The sequence below is a fragment of the Lissotriton vulgaris genome, chromosome 5 (assembly GCF_964263255.1).
Source record: "Lissotriton vulgaris chromosome 5, aLisVul1.2, whole genome shotgun sequence".
Classification (NCBI taxonomy): Eukaryota; Metazoa; Chordata; class Amphibia; order Caudata; family Salamandridae; genus Lissotriton; species Lissotriton vulgaris.
In genome coordinates this window covers 1,728,345,408-1,728,372,618 of record NC_141693.1, presented here as the reverse complement: position 1 = coordinate 1,728,372,618, position 27,211 = coordinate 1,728,345,408, and the positions used below count along the sequence as shown (strand labels likewise).

The 27,211-nt window shown below is 48.1% G+C and overlaps 1 protein-coding gene across 1 annotated transcript in view; it reads right to left on the bottom strand.

The window, feature by feature from the left end:
* The window catches only part of LOC147717052 (all-trans-retinol 13,14-reductase-like), a 210,609-nt gene that overhangs the window by 164,099 nt on the left and 19,299 nt on the right, over positions 1 to 27,211 (bottom strand). Inside the window, exon 2 of the mRNA XM_086923955.1 lies at positions 24,910 to 25,092. Coding sequence (XP_086780081.1) covers positions 24,910 to 25,092 — 183 coding nt within the window. The remainder of the gene's footprint in view (positions 1 to 24,909; positions 25,093 to 27,211) is intronic.

Here is a 27,211-nt window from a genome sequence, read left to right as displayed (position 1 = left end):
TGCCTGGCTTGCCTTTGCCAAGGCCTGTTTGCTCCGATCGAGGTGCCGACACCGCCAACAGCGAGAAGCCTGCGTGGGACAGCTCGTGACCGACTCCTGGACGTCCTCGACCCCGGGTATCCACGTGGCTGCAGAAAGAAGCTACCCAACAACGCCTGTTTGCACCCGACATCGCCTGGTTCCAATCTGGTTCCACGGTAGTCACTGGCTAGTGACTTTGAACACTGTCCCCTCTGCTTTCAGGTCTTCACATCTTCAGATCCACCCTTGGATCCACCGGAACTCTTCTCATCGAGCCGCCTGCAGCATCTTCAGCTCCAAGCACCATCGACCGGCGTGACGAAACCCGACACTACTTCGACCCTGTGCACCCGCTTCCTGTGGGTGAGGTAACTCAGCTCCGCCAGTGCTCCTGCATTGGTACACATCTCAAGGGCCTGTGTCTTAAGTTTCAGCTCCGTAGGTCACTCGGAAGGTTCCTAACTTTCTAACTTTGTACTTTTTACGCACCATAGACTTTGTATTGGAAAGTGCGTGCACTTTGAACACTGCACCCGAGTCCCGTGGGCCTCTCCCGACTTAGTCACAACTAGTCTCGAATAGCTCCAGTGATTCCCAAGGCCCTAGGCCTCTTCACTTCCCTCTTGGTATCTCTTATACCACTTTCTTAGTATATGGTTTAGGTGGCCCCTAGGGCTCATCCATATTGTGCAACTTTGGTGTATTTTAAACTGTCTTGTGATTTAACGCTTGTGCTTCTGTGCTCATAAAGAGTCCAGGGGATTTTATAGTTAATAAATCAATATATATTTTCAATATATATCTGTGTGGTGTCCCTTTCATTTGGTATTCAAGGGGGTTGTGTATGGTATAACAGCTGGCTTCACATGCCTTTCAGAGTTTAGCCTAAGACTGCTTTGTCCACGTTACCACTAGGATAACTGGTCTACAAGGTTGAATTACAACCATCATCATAAGGGTTGCTTGGCATGGTACAAAGTGATCACTAAGAACTAGTGAGCATTATATACCAGGCCAACTTCTCACATTGGTGAGCAGCGGATTGGGATCTGAGCTTGCTGTTGTTTTACCATTACAATCTTTGAGATTATCATTTGAAAGATCATACAGGTACCTGCTAGGTACATATAAAACAAGACTAGTATACTTAAGTTCTACTGAACTTAGTTGTTGTAGAGCAAAGGGAGTAGCACACCCTAGCTACACCTACTAGATAGGTTTAGTAGGTAAACACCAGTGTAGGTAGATTGCAACACATCCACCCACACTAGAGCAATGTCTGGAGCAGAGGGGTCCAGTGGACTTACTCCTGTTGAGAGTGACCCTCAAAGGGCACCATCCAAATTTGCTATTTTTTCCTTTAAGGAATTAAGACAGCTTTGTGTCTTAAGGGGTCTGAAGACAGGGCCTTCCCCTACTACAGACCACCTAAGAGAGCTCTTAGACCAGTCTGAGACTCTAAAGCTCTCTAAGGCAAACCCCACAGGGGATGCTGAAGGAGGCCATCCCTCAGAGGATGAGACTGTAGACACCCCTGCCCCTATCATCCTGGTAGATGAGGAAGCCTCCACCACTGGAGCTCCTCGGGTAGATGTAGAGGAAGAGGAGGAAGAGGAGGAGGTGGAAAGCAGTGAGTCAGATGATGACAGAGATAGTCAGGTGCTGGTCAGTAGACTGAACCAGGCTAACTTAAGCCAACTTGGGAATTAATCTGGTAACAACCCATTCAGACCCCCAGGTGGACTTAACCAGGGGCATAGGAGGAAGAGGAATCACTCAGGTGAATCCAATACCTCCCATGTCTCTAGAGGCTCTCATGGTCACTCCAGGAAGGAGATGACTAGCCCTCAGAGAAGGGAACATGAGGCCAAGATGAGAGAGGCTGAGCTTAGGATCCAGAGGCAAGAGTTAGAGGTTGCCCTGGCTAAGGAGAAACTTGCTAGAGCAAGACAGCCTAGAGAGAGTGGGGTAATAGAACCCACTGGTGGCAGCAATATCCACAAGGATAAAGACAGGTCTTTTGATAACAGAAACCTGAGTAAGATTGTGCCCCCCTACAAAGCTGGGGATGATATCCATAAATGGATTACTGCAATGGAGAGAGCCTGCAGAGTACAGCAGATCCCTCAGGAGCAGTGGGCAGCAATCTTGTGGCTCTCCTTTGAAGGTAGAGGCCGAGACAGACTCCTCACAGTTAGTGATGGGGATTCTAGAAACTACCTGGTCCTGAAGAGTGCTCTGATTGATGGGTTAGGCTTAACCACTGAACAGTACAGGTTAATGTTCAGAGACACCCAGAAGACACAGACTCAGGACTGGTCTGAATTTGTTGAGTGTGCCACTAAGGCTCTGGAGGGATGGTTGCTGGGAAGCAAGGTTACAGACTATGAAGGATTGTATAATTTGCTGATGAGAGAACAAATTTTAAATAATTGTCAGAACCAGCAGTTGCATCAACATTTGGTTGACTCAGATTTGACCTCTCCCCTAGAATTGGGAAAGAGGGCAGATAAATGGGTAAGAACCAGAGTTAAGCAAAAGAACCAGAACCAGAACCAGGGTGGTGACCAGAAGAAAACAGACCAGAAGGGTGGGGAGCAGAAAGCTAAAGACCAGAAGTCTTCAACAGGGCCCCAAACTGAGACAGAGGGTGGGTCCCAAACTTCCAAGAAGAAGAAGAAAGAAGGTCAGAAGAAACCCTGGTGTAAAACTTGTAAGAACACCTCTCACTGGACAAGTGAGTGTAAAAAGGGTGGAGCCCCCAGCACTGCAGCCCCTAAGGCACCTGCACCCACTAGTACAGTTAGCAGTGCTGGTCCTCAAGCCAAGGGATTAGTGGGTATCACTTTGGGAACTGAAGGAGATTCTGACCTAGTCAGAACCCTTACACAGGCTGTTCTGGTTTGTGAAGGGGACATATATTTGATCCCTGACATAAGTCCCAGTAACTTGGGCAAATACAGACAGACACCTTTGATCAACAATAAAGTGGCTCAAGCTTACAGGGACACATGTGCCAGTGTCACTATGGTGACACCTAACTTTGTGGACCCTGGACAATACATGCCAGGCGATGATTACCTGGTGACCAATGCCAGCAATGTCACTACTACACATAGTGTGGCACTTGTTAACTTTTCCTGGGGAGGGGTAACTGGCCTAAAGAAAGTTGTGGTTAGTGCTGATCTCCCAGTAGAATGTTTGTTGGGCAATGACCTGGAGAACTCTCTATGGTCAGAAGTTGAGTACAGGACTCATGCAGAGATGTTAGGGATATCATCACATGTCCTTGCTGTGACCAGGTCACAGGCCAAAAAGTGCCTCTCTGAACCTCAGGTCTTGGATCCTGGAACAATGGACCAAGTACCTCCCAAGAAGAAGAACAGGAGGGTTAAGGCTGCGCCTTCCCAACTGCCTACAAGTGAGGATCAGGCTTCACAGGAAACTGATCTTGAGACCCCTGAAGGAACTGTCCCTGAAGAACTTGAACCTGATCAGGTTGAGTTTCTGGGGACAGGGGGACCTTCTAGGGCAGACTTGGGGCAGGCTCAGTTAACCTGTCCTTCTCTTGAACCCCTCAGACAGCAGGCTGCTGCTGAGGCTGCTGGGAATGCTCAAGGTGCCCATAAAGTATATTGGGACGATGGACTCCTTTATTCAGAGGCTAGAGACCCCAAGCCTGGTGCTACCAGGAGGTTGGTTATACCTCTGCAATTTAGGGGCTTCCTACTCACCTTGGCCCATGATATTCCTTTAGCAGGACACCTAGGCCAGAACAAGACCTGGGACAGGCTTGTCCCTCACTTTCACTGGCCTCACATGTCTGAAGACACCAAGGAGTTTTGTCGCTCCTGTGAAACCTGCTAAGCCAGTGGTAAGGCAGGTGGAACAACAAAGGCCCCCCTGATACCACTACCTGTGGTGGGGGTTCCCTTTGAAAGAGTGGGGATTGATATTGTTGGTCCAATGGATCCCCCTACAGCATCTGGGCACAGATTCATACTGGTGGTAGTGGATCATGCCACCAGGTACCCAGAGGCAATTCCACTTAGGACCACAACAGCTCCTGTTGTGGCCAGGGCCTTACTTGGAGTTTTCTCCAGAGTGGGGTTTCCTAAGGAGGTAATATCAGATAGAGGTGCCAACTTCATGTCTGGATATTTGACAGCTATGTGGAAGGAATGTGGTGTCAACTACAAGTTCACCACTCCTTATCACCCACAATGCAATGGGCTTGTTGAGAGATTTAACAAGACCCTAAAGGGCATGATTAAAGGATTACCTGAAAAGCTCAGGCGAAGATGGGACATCCTACTGCCCTGCCTTTTGTTCGCTTACAGAGAGGTCCCTCAAAAGGGGGTTGGCTTCAGCCCCTTTGAATTGTTGTTTGGGCACCCTGTAAGAGGACCCCTGTGTCTAGTGAAGGAAGGATGGGAGTTACCTCTCAAAAAGCCTAAGCAAGACATAGTGGACTATGTACTTGGTCTCCGCTCCAGGATGGCAGAGTACATGGAAAAGGCATCCAAAAACCTTGAGGCTAGCCAAGAATTACAAAAAGCTTGGCATGACCAAAAGGCTGTCCTTGTTGAATTTCAGCCTGGACAGAAGGTATGGGTGTTGGAGCCAGTGGCCCCAGCAGCACTCCAAGACAAATGGTCTGGACCCCATACAATTCTGGAGAAGAAGGGAGAGGTTACCTACTTGGTGGACCTAGGAACTCCCAGGAGCCCCCACAGGGTGCTCCATGTGAACAGATTGAAGGCATATGTCAGCAGGGCAGACATGGGCTTGCTCATGGCTACAGATGAGGGACAGGAGGAAGAGAGTGACCCTCTCCCAGACCTGCTCACTCAGAACCCTGAGGATGGCTCAGTTGATGGTGTGGCCTTAGGTGGCAGCCTCACTGAACATCAGCAACATGACTGCAGACAAGTTCTACAGGCATACAGGCATATGTTCTCATTGACACCCAGTCAGACTAACTGGTGTACACATGTGGTGGACCCTGGTGACAGTCTTCCTGTAAAGAGCAACATTTACAGGCAACCTGACCACGTCAGGGACTGTATAAAGACTGAGGTGCAAATGATGCTGGAATTAGGAGTCATTGAGCCTTCAGAGAGCCCCTGGGCTAGCCCAGTGGTTCTGGTCCCCAAACCTCACACCAAAGATGGCAAGAGAGAGATGAGGTTCTGTGTGGATTACAGAGGACTCAATGCTGTCACCAGGACAGATGCACACCCTATTCCAAGGGCAGATGAGCTCATTGACAAGTTGGCTTCTGCCAAATATTTGAGCACATTTGACTTGACAGCTGGCTACTGGCAAATCAGGTTAGCTGAGGAGTCTAAAGCCAAGACAGCATTTTATACCCCTAGTGGGCATTATCAGTTTGTGGTGATGCCCTTTGGTTTGAAATATGCACCTGCCACCTTCCAAAGGTTGGTGAATCAAGTCCTCACTGGGTTGGATGACTTTTGTGCAGCTTATCTGGACGATATTGCTGTCTTTAGCTCCACCTGGGAGGATCACCTGGTCCACCTGAAGGAAGTGCTTGAGGCTCTGCAGAAGGCAGGCCTCACTATCAAGGCAACAAAGTGCCAGATAGGGCAGAGCAAGGTTGTATACCTGGGCCACCTTGTAGGTGGAGGCCAAGTTCAACCACTGGAGAGTAAGATCCAGACCATCAAGGACTGGTCCCCTCCAACTACCCAGACTCAGGTCAGAGCTTTCTTGGGCCTGACTGGGTACTACAGGAAGTTTGTTAAGAACTATGGGTCCATTGTGACTCCTCTTAATAATCTGACATCCAAGAAGATGCCCAAAAAGGTTCAGTGGACAGAAATCTGTCAAAAGGCATTTGATGACCTGAAGAAGGCCATGTGCTCTGCACCTATCCTGAAGAGTCCTGACTACTCAAGAGAGTTCATTGTCCAAACAGATGCTTCTGAGTTGGGAGTGGGAGCAGTGCTTTCACAGCTTAATGTAGATGGCCAGGACCAGCCCATTGCTTTCATTAGCAGAAGGCTGACCCCCAGAGAGAAACGTTGGTCAGCTATAGAGAGGGAGGCCTTTGCTGTGGTGTGGGCCCTGAAGAAGTTGAGACCATACTTATTTGGCACTCACTTCAAGATTCAGACCGACCATAAGCCCCTCCTATGGCTTAATCAGATGAAGGGTGAAAACCCCAAACTACTCAGGTGGTCCATTTCCCTACAGGGGATGGACTTTACAGTGGAGCACCGCCCAGGGACTGACCATGGCAACGCAGATGGTCTCTCCAGGTACTTCCACTTAGAACATGAAGACACAACTGGTCAAGGTTAGTCTAATGTCCCTGCGTTTGGGGGGGGGTTATGTAGGAGAGTAGGGTCTGCTATCCTATGGTCACCCCAAATTTTTGCTTTTTGCTTCACTGGTTTCTGACTTAATGTGGCTGTGGGCCTGCTAATCAGACCCACAGCCTGCTGTTCTCTCTCTAAATTACTGCCAATGCACTCTAGGTGCATTACGAATTGGAACTGGTTCACCTTATGAGCCCCTGTATTAGTGCACCCTAGGTGCCCAGGGCATAGGTGTATCCAAGGCCTACCAGGGGCTGCAGCATGTATTGTGCCACCCCTGGCCTGGCCTCCATATTTGACACAACTGGCTGATCACTCAGCTGGGGTAAGTTGGTGTAACCACCTCTTACTTAGGTACAGTATGTCTGTGCCTAACCCTAAACTGGACACATATGTTCCTATCAGCCACTCCTATGGAAGGCCTCATCAATCCTGGAGGCAGAGTGCTTGGAAATATGTGAGATGGTGCTCTAGCATGAGCTGAGCCTGTCTGCAGCTGTCGGGAACCACTCCCTAAGCTGTTCCGGGATATTGCCATACCATATACTCTTAAGTGCATTATAATCCTCGCGGTTATTTGCTATCTTTGGTTTGGCTTTATCAAAACATGTCGAGTAAGGTGTCATACGAATTGGAATACTATCCCCTCGCCAATTCTGGCGACGGGGATAGCATTCCACCCTTCTAGAGGGACACGACATGTGTGTAGCCTTAACCCCGGTTAAAGTTAAACAGAGCCTCAGCATCACAAAATGGATGCTGCCACCACAGACACGAGTCTGGCCTCCTGCTGCTGACCGAAACTCGGCAGATGGTGGCCTGGACAAAGGGTTTCCTGCCTTGAGAGGTGCGAGCACCACCCCGGACAGGGTTTTGTGTATTGGGTAGGACAGGGCTGAATAGAATCAGACATGCCCGGGGCACACAAGGTGTCCCCGTGCATAGGCCAGTCCAAACCGGTCCTGGGACTTTCCAGACCCAGGCCTGGCGCGGAACTGGACAAAGGAAAGGGGGTGTAACCGCCCCCCTTCCTGGTTCCTCCCAGAGGAGGGACCTAATAGGTGATCCACCCCTCAGATTGGGAATAAGAGCGGGAGCAGTGCCATTGCACAGCAGATCATCCTGAATCAACTTTACACGAAGAAGAAGACTGGACTTCGACATTCTGCTGCACAGAAGACTGAAGAGAATCTCAGTTGTGGCCTAGGAGTGGCCACCCTGTGAACACAGGTACCAACCAGCAACTCGACGTCTGCTTTGCCGCCGCCTCCCGCCGGAGACCGAGCCCAGAGCCCGACAAGAACCAGACTCCCAGACCTCTCAGAGCCCGATCCACAGTCCCTGCAAAGAAGGGACCCGTGGAGGCACCGAGTGACGTGGGACCGGACCTCTTGGAAGACACTCGAAAAGCTGACTGCGCAGCTTCTGAGGCATCCTCGACGTTGTGCTTTGGGGACTGAGAACCCCCACCACCGAGCCGCCCTTGCACCGAAGATCGGCCCTCCAGCATCTCCACGATCTGCGTGGGGCCCTTTTGCATTGTGCCACTCGACGCGCCATCCCGGCCACTAGCCACGTGGTCAGCGACCATCTTGGCGACGAACCTGAAGATTTACACAGCAGGTCTGGTTGCTCCAGACCTACCCAAGCTCCTGTGAAAAGGAGCACCCGCTCTGACCTTGCTGGTCCGAGTGTTAAGCATCTTTCAACTTCTGCCTGGCTTGCCTTTGCCAAGGCCTGTTTGCTCCGATCGAGGTGCCGACACCGCCAACAGCGAGAAGCCTGCGTGGGACAGCTCGTGACCGACTCCTGGACGTCCTCGACCCCGGGTATCCACGTGGCTGCAGAAAGAAGCTACCCGACAACGCCTGTTTGCACCCGACATCGCCTGGTTCCAATCTGGTTCCACGGTAGTCACTGGCTAGTGACTTTGAACACTGTCCCCTCTGCTTTCAGGTCTTCACATCTTCAGATCCACCCTTGGATCCACCGGAACTCTTCTCATCGAGCCGCCTGCAGCATCTTCAGCTCCAAGCACCATCGACCGGCGTGACGAAACCCGACACTACTTCGACCCTGTGCACCCGCTTCCTGTGGGTGAGGTAACTCAGCTCCGCCAGTGCTCCTGCATTGGTACACATCTCAAGGGCCTGTGTCTTAAGTTTCAGCTCCGTAGGTCACTCGGAAGGTTCCTAACTTTCTAACTTTGTACTTTTTACGCACCATAGACTTTGTATTGGAAAGTGCGTGCACTTTGAACACTGCACCCGAGTCCCGTGGGCCTCTCCCGACTTAGTCACAACTAGTCTCGAATAGCTCCAGCGATTCCCAAGGCCCTAGGCCTCTTCACTTCCCTCTTGGTATCTCTTATACCACTTTCTTAGTATATGGTTTAGGTGGCCCCTAGGGCTCATCCATATTGTGCAACTTTGGTGTATTTTAAACTGTCTTGTGATTTAACGCTTGTGCTTCTGTGCTCATAAAGAGTCCAGGGGATTTTATAGTTAATAAATCAATATATATTTTCAATATATATCTGTGTGGTGTCCCTTTCATTTGGTATTCAAGGGGGTTGTGTATGGTATAACAGCTGGCTTCACATGCCTTTCAGAGTTTAGCCTAAGACTGCTTTGTCCACGTTACCACTAGGATAACTGGTCTACAAGGTTGAATTACAACCATCATCATAAGGGTTGCTTGGCATGGTACAAAGTGATCACTAAGAACTAGTGAGCATTATATACCAGGCCAACTTCTCACAGTATATGCTGCACAATGTGCATAGAAAAAACAAAAGTGTAATGTGGAATACTCGAATTAGTCTCTGTCACTGTGCTTTACCTAGACTCACTTACTGTAATCTAATATTCTCTGGTTGTTTAACAGTGCTCAAGAGGTAGTCACGGTTTGCTTCTGGGTGGACTATGCACGGTATAAAGCCTAGTTGGTTAACAGTGCTACCAGGGTTATGTTTCTGGGTGGACCTCACATGATATATGCCTGGTGTTGGATCGCTGTTGATTTTGGTTGTGGTTGTAGTTTATGCGATATACTCCCTTGTTGAATCCACCTATTCAAATGCTCTGCACTCAATGACGGACTCAACTTGGGGAGCAGGTGAGCGCGGCTGCAAGATAGCCGCCATTCTGTGAAGCTCTGCAGTCTGGTTGGCAATCCAACATAAATCTGGCAATTCAGACATACATTGCAACCCCAAACCAAAGGTGACAGTTGCACAACTGCTGAGGCACATGCTGACTTAGTACAGGACATGCCAGGACTTTTGTAACAGCGAGAAGACAATCAGAGATGTGAGAGATGGCAAGATGGCGGCTCTGTAAAACCCAGCAAGTACAAAGCTGTACTAGGGCGATATAGGACAGTCTAATGCCTCAAGGTGCGACCACATCAACCCCCTAGTCAATGATCTGTGATTAGGGGACAGGTGGAACCAAGTGGAGAAGCCATGTGCTGCGATGAGGCAGGGACCGCGGCTGCAGAGACTCGGGGGCGAGCTGGGGCGGGCCCAGCGGCGTAGAGGCCTGCAACACTTGGGAAGCCGTGAGGACTGACTCAGCCTCCTCTGACCAGACTGCGTACATTGGAACAGACGGATCGTCTTGGTGTGACCCGTGTGGTTGATCCAGTGCCCGAAGGGAGAACAGCAGTAAGGCCTGGGTGGCAGTGGTGCAGGGGAAGACGACGCGGCTGATACCCCTTGCGGATCAAACTTGACTGCAGCCTGGCCAGGGTAGACGCAAACCCTGAGAGGGAGCAACTTTGGGAGATCCAACTGCGGTCTAGAAGGTGAGGGGTGCAGCGGGGGTGCTCAGAGACAGGGGAGGGGTGCTTGGCACCCTCCCGTGAAGAATCGGCAGAGACCGCAGGGAACAGAGAGGAGCCGCTGGGTGCAGCGGCCCCCTGCTCTGATCTTACCAGAACACTGGGGGTTACCCCGCGCATAGAAACAGCGCTTGGGGGGCTGAGTGAGCCGCCCTGTTGATCGGCTGAGACCGGAATGCCTGTGGAGGCCCAGAAGGTGGAAGATGGATCAGCGCAGTAGTAAGAGTGCCCCGTAGCGAATGATGGAGAGGGTGGAGTTCAAAAGCCCGGAGCAGCCATCCAAAAAGGCTGTTAGCTCAGTGAAGCACCACTTCAATGGCAGGCCTTGGACTGAAAAGCCCCTCAGTTAGGATAACCTTGTGGTGCTGAGCCCAGTAGTGGCTCTCACTCCTTGACTTGCATCACTGTTGACCGGTGTGGACTACAAGCGGTGCCACCGGGCCCCATGAAGGCCCTGGTACCAAGCGGTGAAACGCAGCAAGAATACTCACCACCGCTCTAGCACAGTGCATCCCTTGGGGCACTTGGAGCAACAAGCAAACATGGGGAAAATAGGCACCCGGCAATCAAAGCTGTCCTTTGATTGCCGGGGGCGATACCCCCTCAGAGGAAGAACAGATGGAGACACAGCTAGATGCCACGTCCACACAAGAACCGAACATCCACGCTATGTTTAAATATGTCAAACAGTCCCTCATGACTATTGACCTAAAAATTCACTCTGTCTGACTGGCTAGACAGACTGAAAGATAAGGTAGCTGGCCATGATGAACGAATTGCGGTGGTTGAACAACGTACATCTGCGTTGGAGGACGAGGGGGCAGCCCCACAGGAAAAACTGCTCAGTATGGAGGAAGTCCTGAAAGTGATCTAGAATAAGAATGAAGACCTAGAGGCTAGGTTCATACGCAACAACTTGTGCATCATGGGGATCCCATAATCCACCGCCCCGACCCGTGTTGAGGACTATGTGGAAGAAATGTTGCGCTCCCTGTATGGGGAGTCCTTATCTGCAATCTGCATAGTAGAAAGGGCCACAGAGCTCTCTGCCCGAGCCCTCCCCCCTACACCCCGGGGGTCCCTGAGAGACTGATAATAGCTTGATTACTAAACTACAGGGATCGGGACTCTGTATTGCACACGGCCAGAGATCAGCAAGAAACTACGTACCAGGGCAATGCAGTCTCGTTCTACACGGACTTTACCCTGACTTACAAGCCGCCAGAAAAGAGTTTGTGCCAGTGAAAAGAATGCTCCAGAAACAGGACATTAAATACTCCTTGCTCTATCCTGCAAAACTTTGCATTTTCCACTCTGGCAAAACTACGTACTTTACCTATCCTAAACTAGCCACCAAATTTGCCTGGAATCTTCGACCACCCAAGCAGCCTCTGCGTGCGGAGAGACACACACAAGATGGCAAACACCTCAGTGAGAACGACCAACTAACTGCCTGAACTGAGCAGACATAATGATTACTAATTCTTCGAGTTGGGGTGGGTAGGCTCCCTCACTCGTCTTCTCTTTAGGATGTTCTCACCCTCTCAGGATGTTCCTTTATTGATTTGGTCTGTCTACCTGGTTGACAGCGGGGATCACCCCGCTGTACTTTTCACGTCCAGCCACCCAGCTTCCACCAGCTGGGACACGCCGTGCCCCTGGTGGTTTCACCTATGGGATGAGTCCTAATCTGTTTTTGTTTGTTGGTCACTTGTGGCCTCATTGGGGTAGGGATATTGCTTGTCAACCAAGTTGGGTGGGAGGTGGGAGGTGTTACTGGGGTTTGGGCAGTCTACGATTGCTTGGTTTTCTTTTTCTCCACCCATGCTGCTTATTCGTTCCCCTCTCTGGCCTCCCTTGGCCTCACACCAATAGGTATTGAAGCTACAGGCTTGCAGGATACTTTGCAACTGAATGTATGGGTGCGCACGCTGAAAGTGTGACTGCCTTAAAAGCAGTGACATGGAATGTTCGTGGCCTGAATGATTGCAGGAAAGTAAGACTGGTCGTAGCATATCTTAATCGGCATTGGGGTGCATATATGCTACTTACAACAATAGCATCTGACGGGGCTCAAATGCGCGTGCTTGCGGGCGAGATGGATGGGTGAGAAATTTGTTGTAATCTACTCCAAATATGCAAGAGGGGCTGCGATTATCCACAGGAAAGGGCTTCCTTGTTGCACGCATACTGCGCTAGGCGATACACAAGGGAGATAAGCAATATTAGTGGGAGTGCTCGGGACCACCCAATTATGCTGTTCTCGGTGTACGGGCCCAGTTTGGATGACCCAGATTTCTTTGGTGAGGTGTGGCGACTGGTTGAGATGCTTGGTCCAGGTGCAGTTTAGGGGGTGGGGCTTTAACGTAATATTGAACCCGGACAGGGACAGATCTGAGGATTCTTCGTGTCCCCGCCTGGGAGCAGTGGCGCAGCTGCAGACTATTATGACGGATTACAAGTTGGTGGATGTATGGCGCCACCGCAACATGCACAAAGAGAAAGAAGAGGAAGGCACGTGTATGTCTTCAGCGGGCCCCACCTAGTCCAGAATAGATTTTTGGCTGACCTCGAAGGATGTAGTAACATGGGTTTTAAGAATCACCCATCTTGCCTGAAATGTATCTGATCATGTCCGGGTATTGCTCAAGTTCTTATTACCGGGTTCCCTTAGCATAGCTTTCAGCTGGAGACTTCCATCGGGAGCTCTACGTATTTAGAGATGCGATTCGCTCTGAGATAATGAAATACTTTGCACTGAAGGAGGGCATGGTGGAATCCCCCTCCAAACTGTGGGAGGCATTTAAACATTTGATCAGAGGTGAATGTATAACTAAGCTAGCTGGAGTACTGCATTCACTGCTAGAAGACCTCAGGTGTCTGGAGACAGAGATACGGGAGCTCGAAATGGAATACTTGACCACTAATCAGATGGTGATCTTTGGGAACATTAGTGGAAAATTGCAGAGTTTGAAGAGGCAGCCCAAAGGGAAACACATTATCTAGGTAAAGAGGCACGTGCCAGAAGGTATGGCGAGGGAGACCGCGCTGGGAAAACACTGGCTGGTCTTCTTAAAAAACCATGGGCCAACGACTATATTAGCGAGCTAAGCACTACCGACAAGGAGATGGTGATCGGGCAGGAAGCTGTCCAGTGGTAATACTATCCTTTTACTCCTCACTCTATGCTGTGAGGCAATCTGACGTCCACCCTTATCTGACCTCCTTTCTTGAATCAATCCAGCTACTATGGCTGGAAGCTGGCCATGAAGATATCTGGATGAGCCATTTTTGGAGGAGGTGGTGATAGGGGTTTTCCGCGCCTTGCCTAGGTATAAGGCCCCGGGACTGGACGGACTGACGGATGCTTTTTATAAAGAATTTACTCCGCTGCTGGCACCACACCTCCTCAATAAGTACGAGGAGTCGCTGGAGCGGGGAATGCTCCCTCCAGCTCTTCGGGAAGCACTTATCATGATTTTTAAACCAGAAAAGGACCTACTGCTGTGTGATTCCTACAGACTGCTATTGATGATAAACCTGGATAATAAAATTCTTGCTAAATTGATTGCGATAAGGCTCCTCTCGCTGCTGCCCACGGTGCTATGTCCCGACCAGTTTGGTTTTGTCCCCAGTAGAGGTACATCTCACAATCTATACACCTTTTTTGTGACCATGCTAGAAATAGATCCCTCCCTCCCAGCAGCCGCGATCTTCTTGGATGCCACCAAGTCCTCTGATACCTTGGAGTGGCCATATCTCTTCGCACTTCTCTCTCGCTTGGGCATAAGCCCTACATTTTTAAAACTAGTCGCCCTGCTCTACTCCTCACTGACGGCGAGGCATCAAATAAATGGGATAATTTCCTCTCCCATCTCGGTGGCCCGAGGCACAAGACAGGGCTGTCCGCTGTCCCCCCTTCATTTTGCTGTGGCCATGGAGCCTTTGGCCGCTCAACTGAGACAGCATCATGCCCACCATGGCCTAGCATTGTCTCAAGAGTAACCCTAGTGTCTCTGTATGCGGATGACGTGACTCTGTATGTTAAGCGCCCGGCTGAGAATCTAGATCCCCTGATCAGGGAAATTCTAAAATGTGGTGGTTTATCAGGTATCACCATTAACTGGGGGAAGTCGGTTATCTTCTGGCTGACCACAGTCACCAACCGGGTCCAGTCAGAATACCCACTTAGCTGGGTGGAGATCCCGGTGAAATATCCGGAAATCTGGCTCAGCCGCAACATTGAGGAGCTCTGGCAATGTAATTATGGGAAACTTACGGATTGCCTCAAGAGCCAACTACGACTTTAGGTGCAAACCTCGGTCAAACTTGATCACTCTCGCCTGGGCGGGTGAACAACCCAAGGTCTCCTGGGAGACTTTGACGCTGGCATTTGAACAGGGGGGCCTGGAGCCCCAGACATGAAATTATACTATAACTGTACGCAAGCCCAGTTTGGGTTCTACTGGCTCTACCTGACTCAATGTATGGTGCACACAGTGCCTGAACATGACCAAGCAGCTCCGACACCGCTACACATGGCCCTCTACAGACCACAGACTAGGCCGCGCTCGGAGGTAAACACGATTGGATGCACAGTTTGGGCATGGCGAGAGCTGGGGCGCAGGGCGCAACTAAAGACAATGTTCGCCCCTTCAATGCCACTGCCAAGACACCCGGCGTTACCTTTCTCGGAGGACACAGGAGTATGCCAGAGACTAAGGAAGCTCCGGTTACACACTATGGGGTATGCGTTCCCCTATGGGTCATTCATAACGCTTAACAGCACGCTTGCAGGGAACAATACGGGCGTACTTGACAGAATGACATATGACCAGCTCTGAGTGTCGCTGCGTGGCCACTTCGCCTCGTTCCTGTTCGTGCCCACAACGTTCCAGGTTCTAGAAGACTTTCTAGGTAGCCTGTTACCGTCTAAACTCATAACCCGTCTATACTCAGGCAAGCAGCGCAGGGTACCTGTCAGTGTCCCTCCGGCACGACGTGAGGGGGAGGAGATACTGGGAATCCTAATAGAGGAAGATAAATGGCCATACTGCTGCACGCAGGCCAGGGAGTTGTCCCCTAATTAAAGGTTGAGGCTGATCCCCTTTAAGTTCATACACAGATTATACAGGACACCTGAATAGTTGCACAAAACTGGCTTGAGTGAGGATGCGAGTTGTGTGAGGTGCCTGGCTCAAGATGTGACGTTCTTGCACCTGGCCTGGTCTTACCCGGATATTGCACGATACTAGGAAACCACATTTGAGGTGCTGGAGGCGATGTTAGAACACAATTTTGAGCGCTCCGCCCTGATGGCGTTGCTTGGATATGTGCGCACGGTGCCTGCGACAATCAGGAAATTAGCAGCTATGCAGTTACTGTTGGCCAAGAGGAGAATAGAAATGTGTTGGGGTCGTCGCAGGAGCCCGCGTGTTATTGATGGACTTAAGGACATGGCGTTGTTCCATGACCAATTGATCGAATACTAGGAGTTGATGCAGGCTCGCCCTCTGGCTATTTGGGAACTGCTGCATAGCTATATTCGTTCTCACCCACTGGACCAACCTGAGATCGCCACGTCAGGCGAATAGGGAGGCGCGAGGAGGATAGACCCACTAGTGCACAGGTAGCGCAGGTCTTGCAGCCTGCAAACATTTCACCTCTGGGGGCCAGAGAGCACCCCCCTTCTTCTCCACCCCCTCTCCCTTCTCTTCTCTGCTTTCTCTGTCCTCCCCCCCGGAATCTGTGGGCGGGGAGCATTAACAAACAAAGGAACTGGGACACAAGCACAGGCTTGGATGATAACGTTTACAATCCAGAACTAAGAACTACTATACATCTTAAATGTACTTTAATATCTGTCCATATGTAAACATAATGACTAAAGCTATACTGTGCTAATGATGGTACTCAATAAAAAGCATGTATTTATTTTTAAATGACGGACTCAACTTTGGGGACCTGACCATGCAAAAAGTTTTAGAAAGCGAGGTAGTGTCAATTCGTGTACTTGCTGCAGCGCTTCATGTTAGGGTGTAGTAACGTTTACCACACTGTGTATGAGGCCTCTCTATGAACCTCTTGCACCCCACCATTCACTTCCCATGCAGGCTACACTACATTAAACACCCTGACAACCATCTATTCTGAAAGGGTTACAGGAACCTAACACAAGTCAAAGCACTCCATGGCCTCATCAAGGATATAAAGTGTGTATCAATGCTACCATACAATACAATACAACACAGTGCAGGGCCCCTATATTTTCAGGTTTAGGTTACAGTACTGTTAGCTCTGCGTGGTTATGGTTCGTTGGCTTTGTGATGGTATTGCCCAGGTGCTTAAATATTTTCAGGCCAGGGGTTTTGGGGGGATTAAGGGTGTCCTTGTGGGTGTGTTTACTTTATCAGTGCATAACTGGAAAAGACCCTACCAACTTACTGAAAGTCACTTATGGATGGGCGAGGTGGGTTAATGAGGGGCATGACTTGAAGGTTGCTCTCGGGCACACCTTGGCAGGGATCCTAGTCTTCAAGAAAATGGGTGCTGATGAGAGGAGGTGATTGTTCTCTCTAGGTTGCCTTCACACCTGTAGCCTCTTTTAAGCTCTTCTGTTTCCCCAGTGACTACCGCAGACGAGAAGATGGATGAATGCAGGATGGAGTAGCTGATAACACTTCCATTATCACAGTCAGGACTAAACATCCACGCCCTCCAATACCCCTCAGTGCACAAGAGCACAGCCCTGTGATGCTTCTAATGCCATCGCAGAGACACACTAAGCAGCCCCTGCCATATGATGGTAGCACCTTCATACTACTGCAAGCATGCTGAGCAGCTCCTGGCATACATACGATGGCAGCGCCTTCATACTACTGCCATGCAAGCATGCTGAGCAGCTCCTGGGGTATGATGGTAGCGTCTTCATACTACTGCCATGCAAGCATGCTGAGCAGCTCCTGTGGTATGATGGTAGCGTCTTCATACTACTGCCATGCAAGCATGCTGAGCAGCTCCTGGCAAATGTTATGTTATGTTTTTGTTTTTTTTGTAAACAATTTTTATTGCAGAACCAATCACAGAATATGTCAATCACATCAGTACCATCAGTGTGAAATCCCCCCTCTTGTTTTTAAGTCCCCATCAGGTATACACAGCCGTTCAGCCCACATCCCGGAGGTCGGGCGGCAAAGTCTCAAATCGGTGCAATCCTCACAATCGGAGGTCGCTGTACGGCGCATGTGGGGGGTTCCACTGTCTGCTTTTGGATTTTTGCCCTAATCCCCCCCCCCTCCCTGTAGTGTCTATAACTAAAAACCCCAACTACACTACCTGTAAGGGATTCCCCCCCCTCTTTAGAACTCCCCCTCCCCCCCAAGTGTCACCAATCGTTCTCGGTCAGGAATTGAGTCTGTATAACTGCAATCAAAGGGCCTTAGCATCTACTGTGTGTGTGTGACTGGTGTTGGTGCTGACATCCCTTGGCCGTTAGTGGCATTAGTCGTCCCTTCTCGTTCATCCTCCTCTTCATCTAATGTGCTATCTCGCAGTGCCTGCACCAAGAGTTCCCATTCCATAGCCGCCTCCAGGGCCCGCTCGTCTGTCTTTCTACGCGCTAATTGATATCGAATCGTGCTCTCGCTCGCCGCCCATTTCAAAAACTCAGCGAGCCATCTCCGATGTGTCAGGCTCGTTTTTGCCTTCCATCCCCTTGTCAATTCCCGCTTGGCTAAAAGGAGGCCCATATCTATGAACCTGGTCGACATCTTATTTTTGGGTGTGTGTGGAAACCAGTGTAGAATGCTGACTGCCGTAGTGTATTGGAGGTCCCTGTCTGCGGCCTCATTCAAGGTGTCGCCAATGTTTCTCCAGTATTCTTGTAGGTGGGGGCACTCTCTGAGCATGTGAGTCAGACCCGCCCCTAGTGTAGCAAATGTTATGTTATGTTATAACAATTTATTATGTGCACTACTACCCAGAGGTGTCTAGGTGCTCACGGTCTCCAAAAAACTGTCAGAAAAGCTAGTTTCTAAAAAGCCATGTTTTGAGCAGTTTCCTGAACTCAAACAAGGAGGAGGACTTCCTGAGAGGGAGCAGAAGGGCATTCCACTCCTTAATAGCATTGTAACTGAAACTCCTTTTCCCCCAAATAGTCCTTTTAATTCTAGGGGTGAGCATCAGGAATGCATTGGCTGAACGAAGTGATCTGTTGGGAGCGTACCAGCTGAAAAGATCCTTCAGAAATCGTGGTCCTTCTCCTTGCAGGGCCTTAAAGGCCGTGCAAAGTACCTTAAGTTTGATCCACTGGCCGAATGGTAGCCAGTGTAATTCCCGAATGCCTGCACTAATAGACTGATATTTAGGGGCATCCAGGACCAGTTTAGCCGCGGCGTTCTGTACTGCCTGCAACTTTCTGAGTAAATTGGATTGCAGATTGATGTACAGTCCATTACAATAATCCAATTTGGATAACACAATACAATGACGGCACCTACATACTACTGCCATGCAAGCATGCCGAGCAGCTGCTGGCATATGATGGCAGCGCCTTCATGCTACTGACATGCAACCATGTTGGGCAGCTCCTGGCATATGATGGCAGCGTCTTCATACTACTGCCATGCAACCATGTTGGGCAGATCCTGGCATATGATGGCAGCATCTTCATACTACTGCCATGCAAGCACGTTGAGCAGCTCCTGGCATATGAGGCTGCACCTTCCTACTACTGATATGCAAGCATGCAGAGCAGCTGCTGGTATATGATGGCAGCGCCTTACTACTGCCATGCAAGCATACTGAGCAGCTCCTGGCATACATACAATGGCAGCAGCCCAGTCAGGCACACTGAGCAATACCAGACGTACAGTGGCATCCCCTTTATATTTAGTGCCATTCAGACACATGTTGCAGCTCCTGGCATATGGCAGAAACATGTTCATTTTACTAGCAGCCCCAAGCATACATTCGCAAAAAGAACAGTTGATGGACAGAATGCAGAACAATGTCATACATTCACCCCAGTACAGAGATCTGGGCCTAAATCCATCGTTTTTTTGCTCACCATGCCATTCCAGTTTGGACCCAGCCATATACAAATCAGTCTTCACCCTGTGCCCAATGGGAACAGTCTAGCCCAAACTGCCAGGTCAGGTCCTCCCTGGACTGGAAAGAAGCATCCTAGGACCGGTTTCGGGTTTCAACCCTCATCAGCCAGGATAGCTGGACTTCCAGTGGCATGGAGCGCACGTGACCCAGATCTAGGCATATCCGTCCCACTTAGGGTGTCAAATACAAAAAGAACAGTTGATGGACAGAATGCAGAACAATGTCATACATTCACCCCAGTACAGAGATCTGGGCCTAAATCCGTCGTTGTTTTGCTCAAAATGCCATTCCAGTTTGGGCCCAGCCATATGCAAATCAGTCTTGACCCTGTGCCCAATGAGAACAGTCTAGCCCAATCTGCCAGGTCAGGTCCTCCCTGGACTGGAAAGAAGCATCCTAGGACCGGTTTCGGGTTTCAACCCTCATCAGCCAGGATAGCTTGACTTCCAGTGGCATGGAGAGCACGGGACCCATGAGGCACAGGGTCAGACTGATTTGCATAATGGCCATGTCTGAACTGGGGTAGCGGAGTGAGCTAAAGAATGATGGATTAAACCCAGATCAGTTGACTGGGGGGGGGGGGGTGCTTGCGGTCTTCAACACTCCGTCCATCAACCCCTTTGGTTTTGCTTTGTTCACCCTAAGTTGGCAGGGTATGCTCAGGCGTGGGTCCCTTGCTCACTTTGCCACTGGATTCAAGCTAGCCTGGCTGATGAGGGCTAATTAGCGTGAAACCGGTCCCAGGATGCTGGATCCGGTCCAGGTAAGACATGGCTTGGCAGTTCGAGCGGGACTGTTCCAATGAGGCACAGGGTCAAGGCTGATTTTCATAATGACAAATAACAATAAGGAGGGTCAAAGGGGAATATTTAATGACCGTACAATGATATCATCCCCTATTCCATAATTCTAACAAAGATAACAGTAGGTCAAGGAAAGTGGTAAACTATCTGAAACTATGTGTTTGATTAGGGAGCAGTCACGAAGTCCATATGGAATGATACGTGGTGACCATCAAATGATTCCCATCAGATACCCGTCCTGTGCCGCCCTACATCATTTGGGATCCTTCAGCCAAAGGAAGTGATGTACAACCACTAAAGATTAGTTGAACTGTAACCTAATCAAGTGGAAAATAACTCAAATGTGATAGCTTAATTTGTGTGGCATGAGGAGGGTAAACTGACTAGCAGTGCAAAAAGTGTGATAAAGTAACAATGCTTAATCTGAAAAGTGAGTGATTTAAGATTGGGTTGTGGAAATGGAAAAATTATTTTAATAGTATCCTATCCACACCCAACAATAAAAACAGTGCAAGGTAGTGTTATACAAATAACTACTCAGATAGATTAAAGGTCAACATGTTTCTGCGGTGAAAATGGAGTCTCGAGATCTCCTCCTGCTTCATCAGGACCTTCTAGGAATGCTACTGCGTAATGTGAACAACTAAAAAAAGTGAAAATGGTATCACCTGAAATTCGCCTGTTCAGAAGATCACAAGGGTCACAGCGTGACAAGGGACGAACAAACAATTAAAGAGAAACAAAGAAACACATAGTTATTGTCGACAGTTTACAAAACACATATTGTATGTGTTAATTGCATTTAGCCAATCGTATTATTGGTCAGAGGGTCTCATTTAGTAGACCATAAATGTAATTGCCATCTTGTTTGAGACCTGTTGGAAGGATATATTAATCTAACCTCACCCAATTTGCGGGGAATGTACGCCCCACCTCACCTGGCTACAGCGCAGGTAGAAACGGAGCACCGCTCTGAGGGAGGAAAGGAAGAAAGAAGTAATAAAGGAAGGATACAGTAACTGTACTGATAGCATCTATATTGGTAACAGAATGACCACGGGAGTGTTTGTGAATAGCCCAAAACTCATGTGTGTATAGAATGTATAATACGTGCTCACATGGTCGCTTGGCTTCACCTTTATCTAATAACAGCGTCTACCGTGGTAACAGATTGGCCACAAGCTTGTTCATACACGGCCAAAAGTCATGTGTATACATAGAATAATGTGTGATCAAATGGTCGCCTGGCTATACCTCTATCAGATACAGCCATGTTGAATTAGGTGGTGCTCTATCGTTTTATGGTTTCCACACGCTTTGACAATTTGCAAGGATGAACGTTAGATCATATTGCCCAGTGATATCTCATTCTTAGCGTGCATACGTCTTCTAGGGAGTGTGCACTTAAGGTGAACAAGGACGGCTGACAAACAAGAAAGATCCGCCCGCCACTCCAGGCTGAAGGATACAAGCCTAAAACGCATGCAACAAAATGTATGTGGGCATGACCACTCGTAAAGTTAAGTTACGAATATCAGAACACAAGAGTTCCATACGATGTAGCAAACAAGCTACCAGATTTACTAATCACTTTCTAGCGGCGCAACACCTCCCTACAGACATACGGTGGACAGTCCTGGAACAACCAGTAATCCCTGCTCACATTGCTGATATAAGCACATTTCTCTTCAAACGAGAACAGAGATGGGTGTATAAATTGCACACCCACAAGACAGGATTAAATGAAGACATCCCGTGGATGTCATTGTAAATTTAATTAACATTGACAATCCATAAAGACATTTTCTCTTCAACTCGATGCAAAGCAATATGAATGTCATCTGACTGTCCGCCACACGATTCCGTTGCAGAGGTTGAAGCAATCTCCTCTAGGGAAGAGAGCGAGTCAGATTAATCAAATTTTATGTGATTTACGTGAGCATACACATGGGAACATTGGATTCTCATATATCTCCAGGTGTCCATTCCATCGTTACTCAGGGCACGTGATTCTGCGCGTATACATACAGAATATACATCGCGCATACATTATACATACGATCTGGTCGATGTACAAAAAATACCAGGCTCACGCACCAAAAAGACACCATCTCCCCTAGACTCTTGTCGTTAGGTTACAATACCGGTGCACATCGATACACGCTCTTTTTAAGCGCAAATAGTCTTGTCTCTGACACGTAACGCAATACGCGGGAACTACATTTCCCAGCATACCCGTACGTCGTCACGCATTACTACGTGACGCCGTCATCATAGGGCACTTGATTTTGCTCGCATACATATATAATATACTTCGGGTATAAATCATACTGGTCGATGTACAGCAAATACCAAGCTCACACATTACAAATAACATCTCCCCTATACTCTTGTTGCTAGGTCACAAAACAGATGCACATCGATACACGCTCTTTTTAAACGCAAGGAGACTTGTTTCTGACACTGAATGTAACAATACGTGGGAACTACAATTCCCAGCATAACCAGACGCCATCACGCATTACCACGTGACGCCGTCCTCAACACGCGACCCTGTAACACGTAAACAGGAAGAATAAATATCCGCTTCCTGTCCGTCTCGGTACCTCCCTCCATGACAGCCTAGACGGATGTCCGGAGTACCGACGGACAGGTAAGCGGGGCGGGTAGTGAGGCTTTGTTTCTAATATACTCTTAGTAGCAGACGCATTACAGCGTTCTAGGCTTGTATCCCTCAGCCTGGAGTGGCGGGGTGGATCTTTCATGTCTGTCACCCGTGCTTGTTCACACCTTGTTCACCCTTAGTAGCAGACGCATTACAGCGTTTTAGGCTTGTATCCTTCAGCCTGGAGTGGCGGGGCGGATCTTTCATGTTTGTCAGCCGTCCTTGTTCACCTTAAGTGCACACTCCCTAGAAGACGTATGCACGCTAAGAATTAGATATCACTGGGCAATATGATCTAACGTTCATCCTTGCAAATTGTCAAAGCGTGTGGAAACCATAAAACGATAGAGAGCACCACCTAATTCAACATGGCTGTATCTGATAGAGGTATAGCCAGGCGACCATTTGATCACACATTATTCTATGTATACACATGACTTTTGGCCGTGTATGAACAAACTTGTGGCCAATCTGTTACCACGGTAGACGCTGTTATTAGATAAAGGTGAAGCCAAGCGACCATGTGAGCACGTATTATACATTCTATACACACATGAGTTTTGGGCTATTCACAAACACTCCCGTGGTCATTCTGTTACCAATATAGATGCTATCAGTACAGTTACTGTATCCTTCCTTTATTACTTCTTTCTTCCTTTCCTCCCTCAGAGCGGTGCTCCGTTTCTACCTGCGCTGTAGCCAGGTGAGGTGGGGCGTACATTCCCCGCAAATTGGGTGAGTGGAGATTAATATATCCTTCCAACAGGTCTCAAACAAGATGGCAATTACATTTATGGTCTACTAAATGAGACCCTCTGGCCAATAATACAATTGGCTAAATGCAATTAACACATACAATATGTGTTTTGTAAACTGTCGACAATAACTATGTGTTTCTTTGTTTCTCTTTAATTGTTTGTTCGTCCCTTGTCACGCTGTGACCCTTGTGATCTTCTGAACAGGCAAATTTCAGGTGATACCATTTTCACTATTTTTAGTTGTTCACATTACGCAGTAGCATTCCTAGAAGGTCCTGATGAAGCAGGAGGAGATCTTGAGACTCCATTTTCACCGCAGAAACATGTTGACCTTTAATCTATCTGAGTAGTTATTTGTATAACACTACCTTGCACTGTTTTTATTGTTGGGTGTGGATAGGATACTATTAAAATATTTTTTCCATTTCCACAACCCAATCTTAAATCACTCACTTTTCAGATTAAGCATTGTTACTTTATCACACTTTTTGCACTGCTAGTCTGTTTACCCTCCTCATGCCACACAAATTAAGCTATCACATTTGAGTTCTTTTCCACTTGATTAGGTTACAGTTCACCTAATCTTTAGTGGTTGTACATCACTTCCTTCGGCTGAAGGATCCCAAATGATGTAGGGCGGCACAGGACGGGTATCTGATGGGAATCATTTGATGGTCACCACGTATCATTCCATATGGACTTCGTGACTGCTCCCTAATCAAACACATAGTTTCAGATAGTTTACCACTTTCCTTGACCTACTGTTATCTTTGTTAGAAATATGATTTTCATAATGGCCATGTCTGAACTGGGGTGGCGGAGTGAGCTAAAGAATGATGATGGATTAAACCCAGATCAGTTGACTGGGGATGAGTGCTTGCAATGTTCAACACTCCGTCCATCATCCCCTTTGGATTTGCCAAGCATACATTCAGCACTCTCTTAAAACATGTTTACTAATTAAAATACAATTTACTGTCTTCACACACATTCTATAGCTACTTTATTCATTTTAACCATTCTCAGAATAGGCTCTGCACTTTGATGATGTCACTTCCTGTGATGCTGTAGAAACCCAAGGTAATGTTACAGCACATCTTGTGAGGCTATTAAATCATCAACAAGTGTACACTGTATAAAATCATGCATTTAATTTATAAAGCACTAGATTGTGCCCGAGATACACAACTGTGTTGGGGAGGTTTTTGGTGTCAGCAACCCTCATGTAGGCAGCTGAAAACCCATGTAAGCCACGTGCTCTTATAGAAGGCTCTGCATGTAGTGTGAGTGTGTTCGCTGTCTGGCTGTAGCTGGTATCAGTGGATGATGCCCACTCCCTACAGCGTGTGCCCAATGTTCCTCACCAGCATCAAACTCGAACCCCTTCTCCTCGAAGGAGTGGCAGCACCCGCCTGCCTGGTCGTGCTGCTCCAGGACCAGCACCCGCTTGCCCGCTTTTGCCAATACAGCTGCCACACTCAGACCACCGATGCCACTTCCGATCACCACAGCGTCCAGGTGGGAGGGGATCTTACTCTGCACAAAACCTAGAGGGAGTCAAAGAATAAGGGGGTGAGAACAAGGAGAAACAGAGAACGATGGAATGAGGAGGAAGAAGAAAATGTGCTGGGTAAAAGCAAATGAGAAGACAGAGCAAAGAGTAAGAGAACAAAGGCAACCAGAGAGAAATGGGAATGAACGAAAGGACAGACAAAGGTGGGGGAGCGTAAACATGAATACATTGCAAAGCAGAAGAGGGATAGAAGAAATTAGCGAAGGCAAGCACGATCAAAGGGGAGAAAGAACAATGGGGAACAGAGATTAGAAGTGAAGAGCGATCAAAATGGTAGCGAAATCAGAATGGAAGAAAGAGTAAATCATGGAAAAGAGAAGAAGGTAGGAGACAGAAGGTAAAGGCGGAAAGATAAAATCAAAGGAAGGTGGAGCCAGTGGAACAATAAATAGACAGACAGCACAGGGAACGAGTGAGTAAAGAGAAAGAAACAAAGTGGATGAGGAAGAACAGGAAAAACAAAACCTTAAAGGGTACATCAAAGTGAAAGATAGCAAAAGGGGAATACACAAATTACAGGTGAAAGTTTAACAAAGAAGCAGAGGGAGCAAAGTGTAAAAGATCAAAGAAGTTAAGGTGGGAAGAGAGATGGAAGGCACCAATCACCGCATATATCGCAATGATGAGTTCAGTGACAAACATCAGCAAGTCAAACCTGACCATATTTATCGAGGTGAAAAATGCTCAGTACTTACTGGAACATACACATTTTGATCCCAGAAGATAAGAAATACAAAACTCATAATTTGGTGGTAAAGGAGTAGCCAGAAAAATAATATACCCCCTACTTTGACAGTGACTCATATAGAGCACTAAATGTGCGGGTAAAGTGAGCGATACTAACCATTATACTGAAGCAGGGGAATTGTACCTCTGGGGACATTTTTCAGAAAATGGTGCAAAATGATGAGTATTATACCACAATTTTAAAGGAATTTTGCAAAAACAATACGTTTGCTATTATTGACTTATTACTCTCCTTTCTTCTTTGCATCACCTTTCTTTTGTTTTTAAGCGTGTTTTCATCTTGCTTACCTACTGTCTATTCTTCTCACTCCATCTGTCCTTTTCTCTTCCAGGGGATCCTCATCAATAGTCATAAGTATTAGAATATTCCCGCCTATGTGCGGGACCCCGGAAACACTATATTATATGTGCCCCACATATAAATACACATATATATATATATAAATAATATATATATATAAAAAACAAGCAATAGCAGCCAAATCACATTAGAGCTGAAATATGCTGTGAAGAATTTCCACCATACATGAATAAAAAGCATTAGAAACAGGAGAAAACAACACCAAAGTTTGTTTAGGAATTGTTTTAATGCTCAGAAAGCAGTAGAAATTCTCAGAACTCACTGGAAGCATAGGAAGCTCCCAGGCTGCATTGCAAACACACAGTCTAACCAGACTGAAAAGCTAACCTGTAGCTAAATAACAAAAAACTGACACTGTGCCTTTAAGGCACTCATGACCCCCTGAATCCCATCATGCCTCAGGAGTGGCAGTTAGGTCAGTTGTTCTTTCTGGCTCCTTCAGTGAAGGACCCTGGTTTCACAGCTCCACTAATTTTCTGATTTTTTGCAGAAAAATTGCTTCTTTTTGACAACTTTTACTCTTACTTCGACGTCTTACACCTGGTCAAGTAAGATACTGCTTGTTTTGAGCAGTTTGGAGGGCATTTTACTTCGAAAATGCCTTCTCTATTTGTTAAATGTCCTTCTTGTAACAGCAAGATGGCCAAGACAGACTGCCACGAGGTCTGTATCGTTTGCCTGCCTGATGACCATGATCCAGACACCTGTCCACATTGTGAGAACCTGTCAGGAAGGACTCTCAAGGACAGGGAGAGAATTCGGATTTATGGCCTGGCCCACAGAGCTTCGAGAGGGAGATCTCCAGTGAAGAAGGGCTCCAAGAAGGCCCATTCGTCTTCAAAGAAGAAGTCTTCACACCCTTCTACCTCAGCGTCGGGCTCGGCGCTGAGAAAAGATCCACAAGAGGGGCTTTCCTCTGGGAAGCTGCCGTCGACGGCGGGCTCGCCGTCGGGAGGAAGGCCAGGTACGTCGACGACATCGAAGG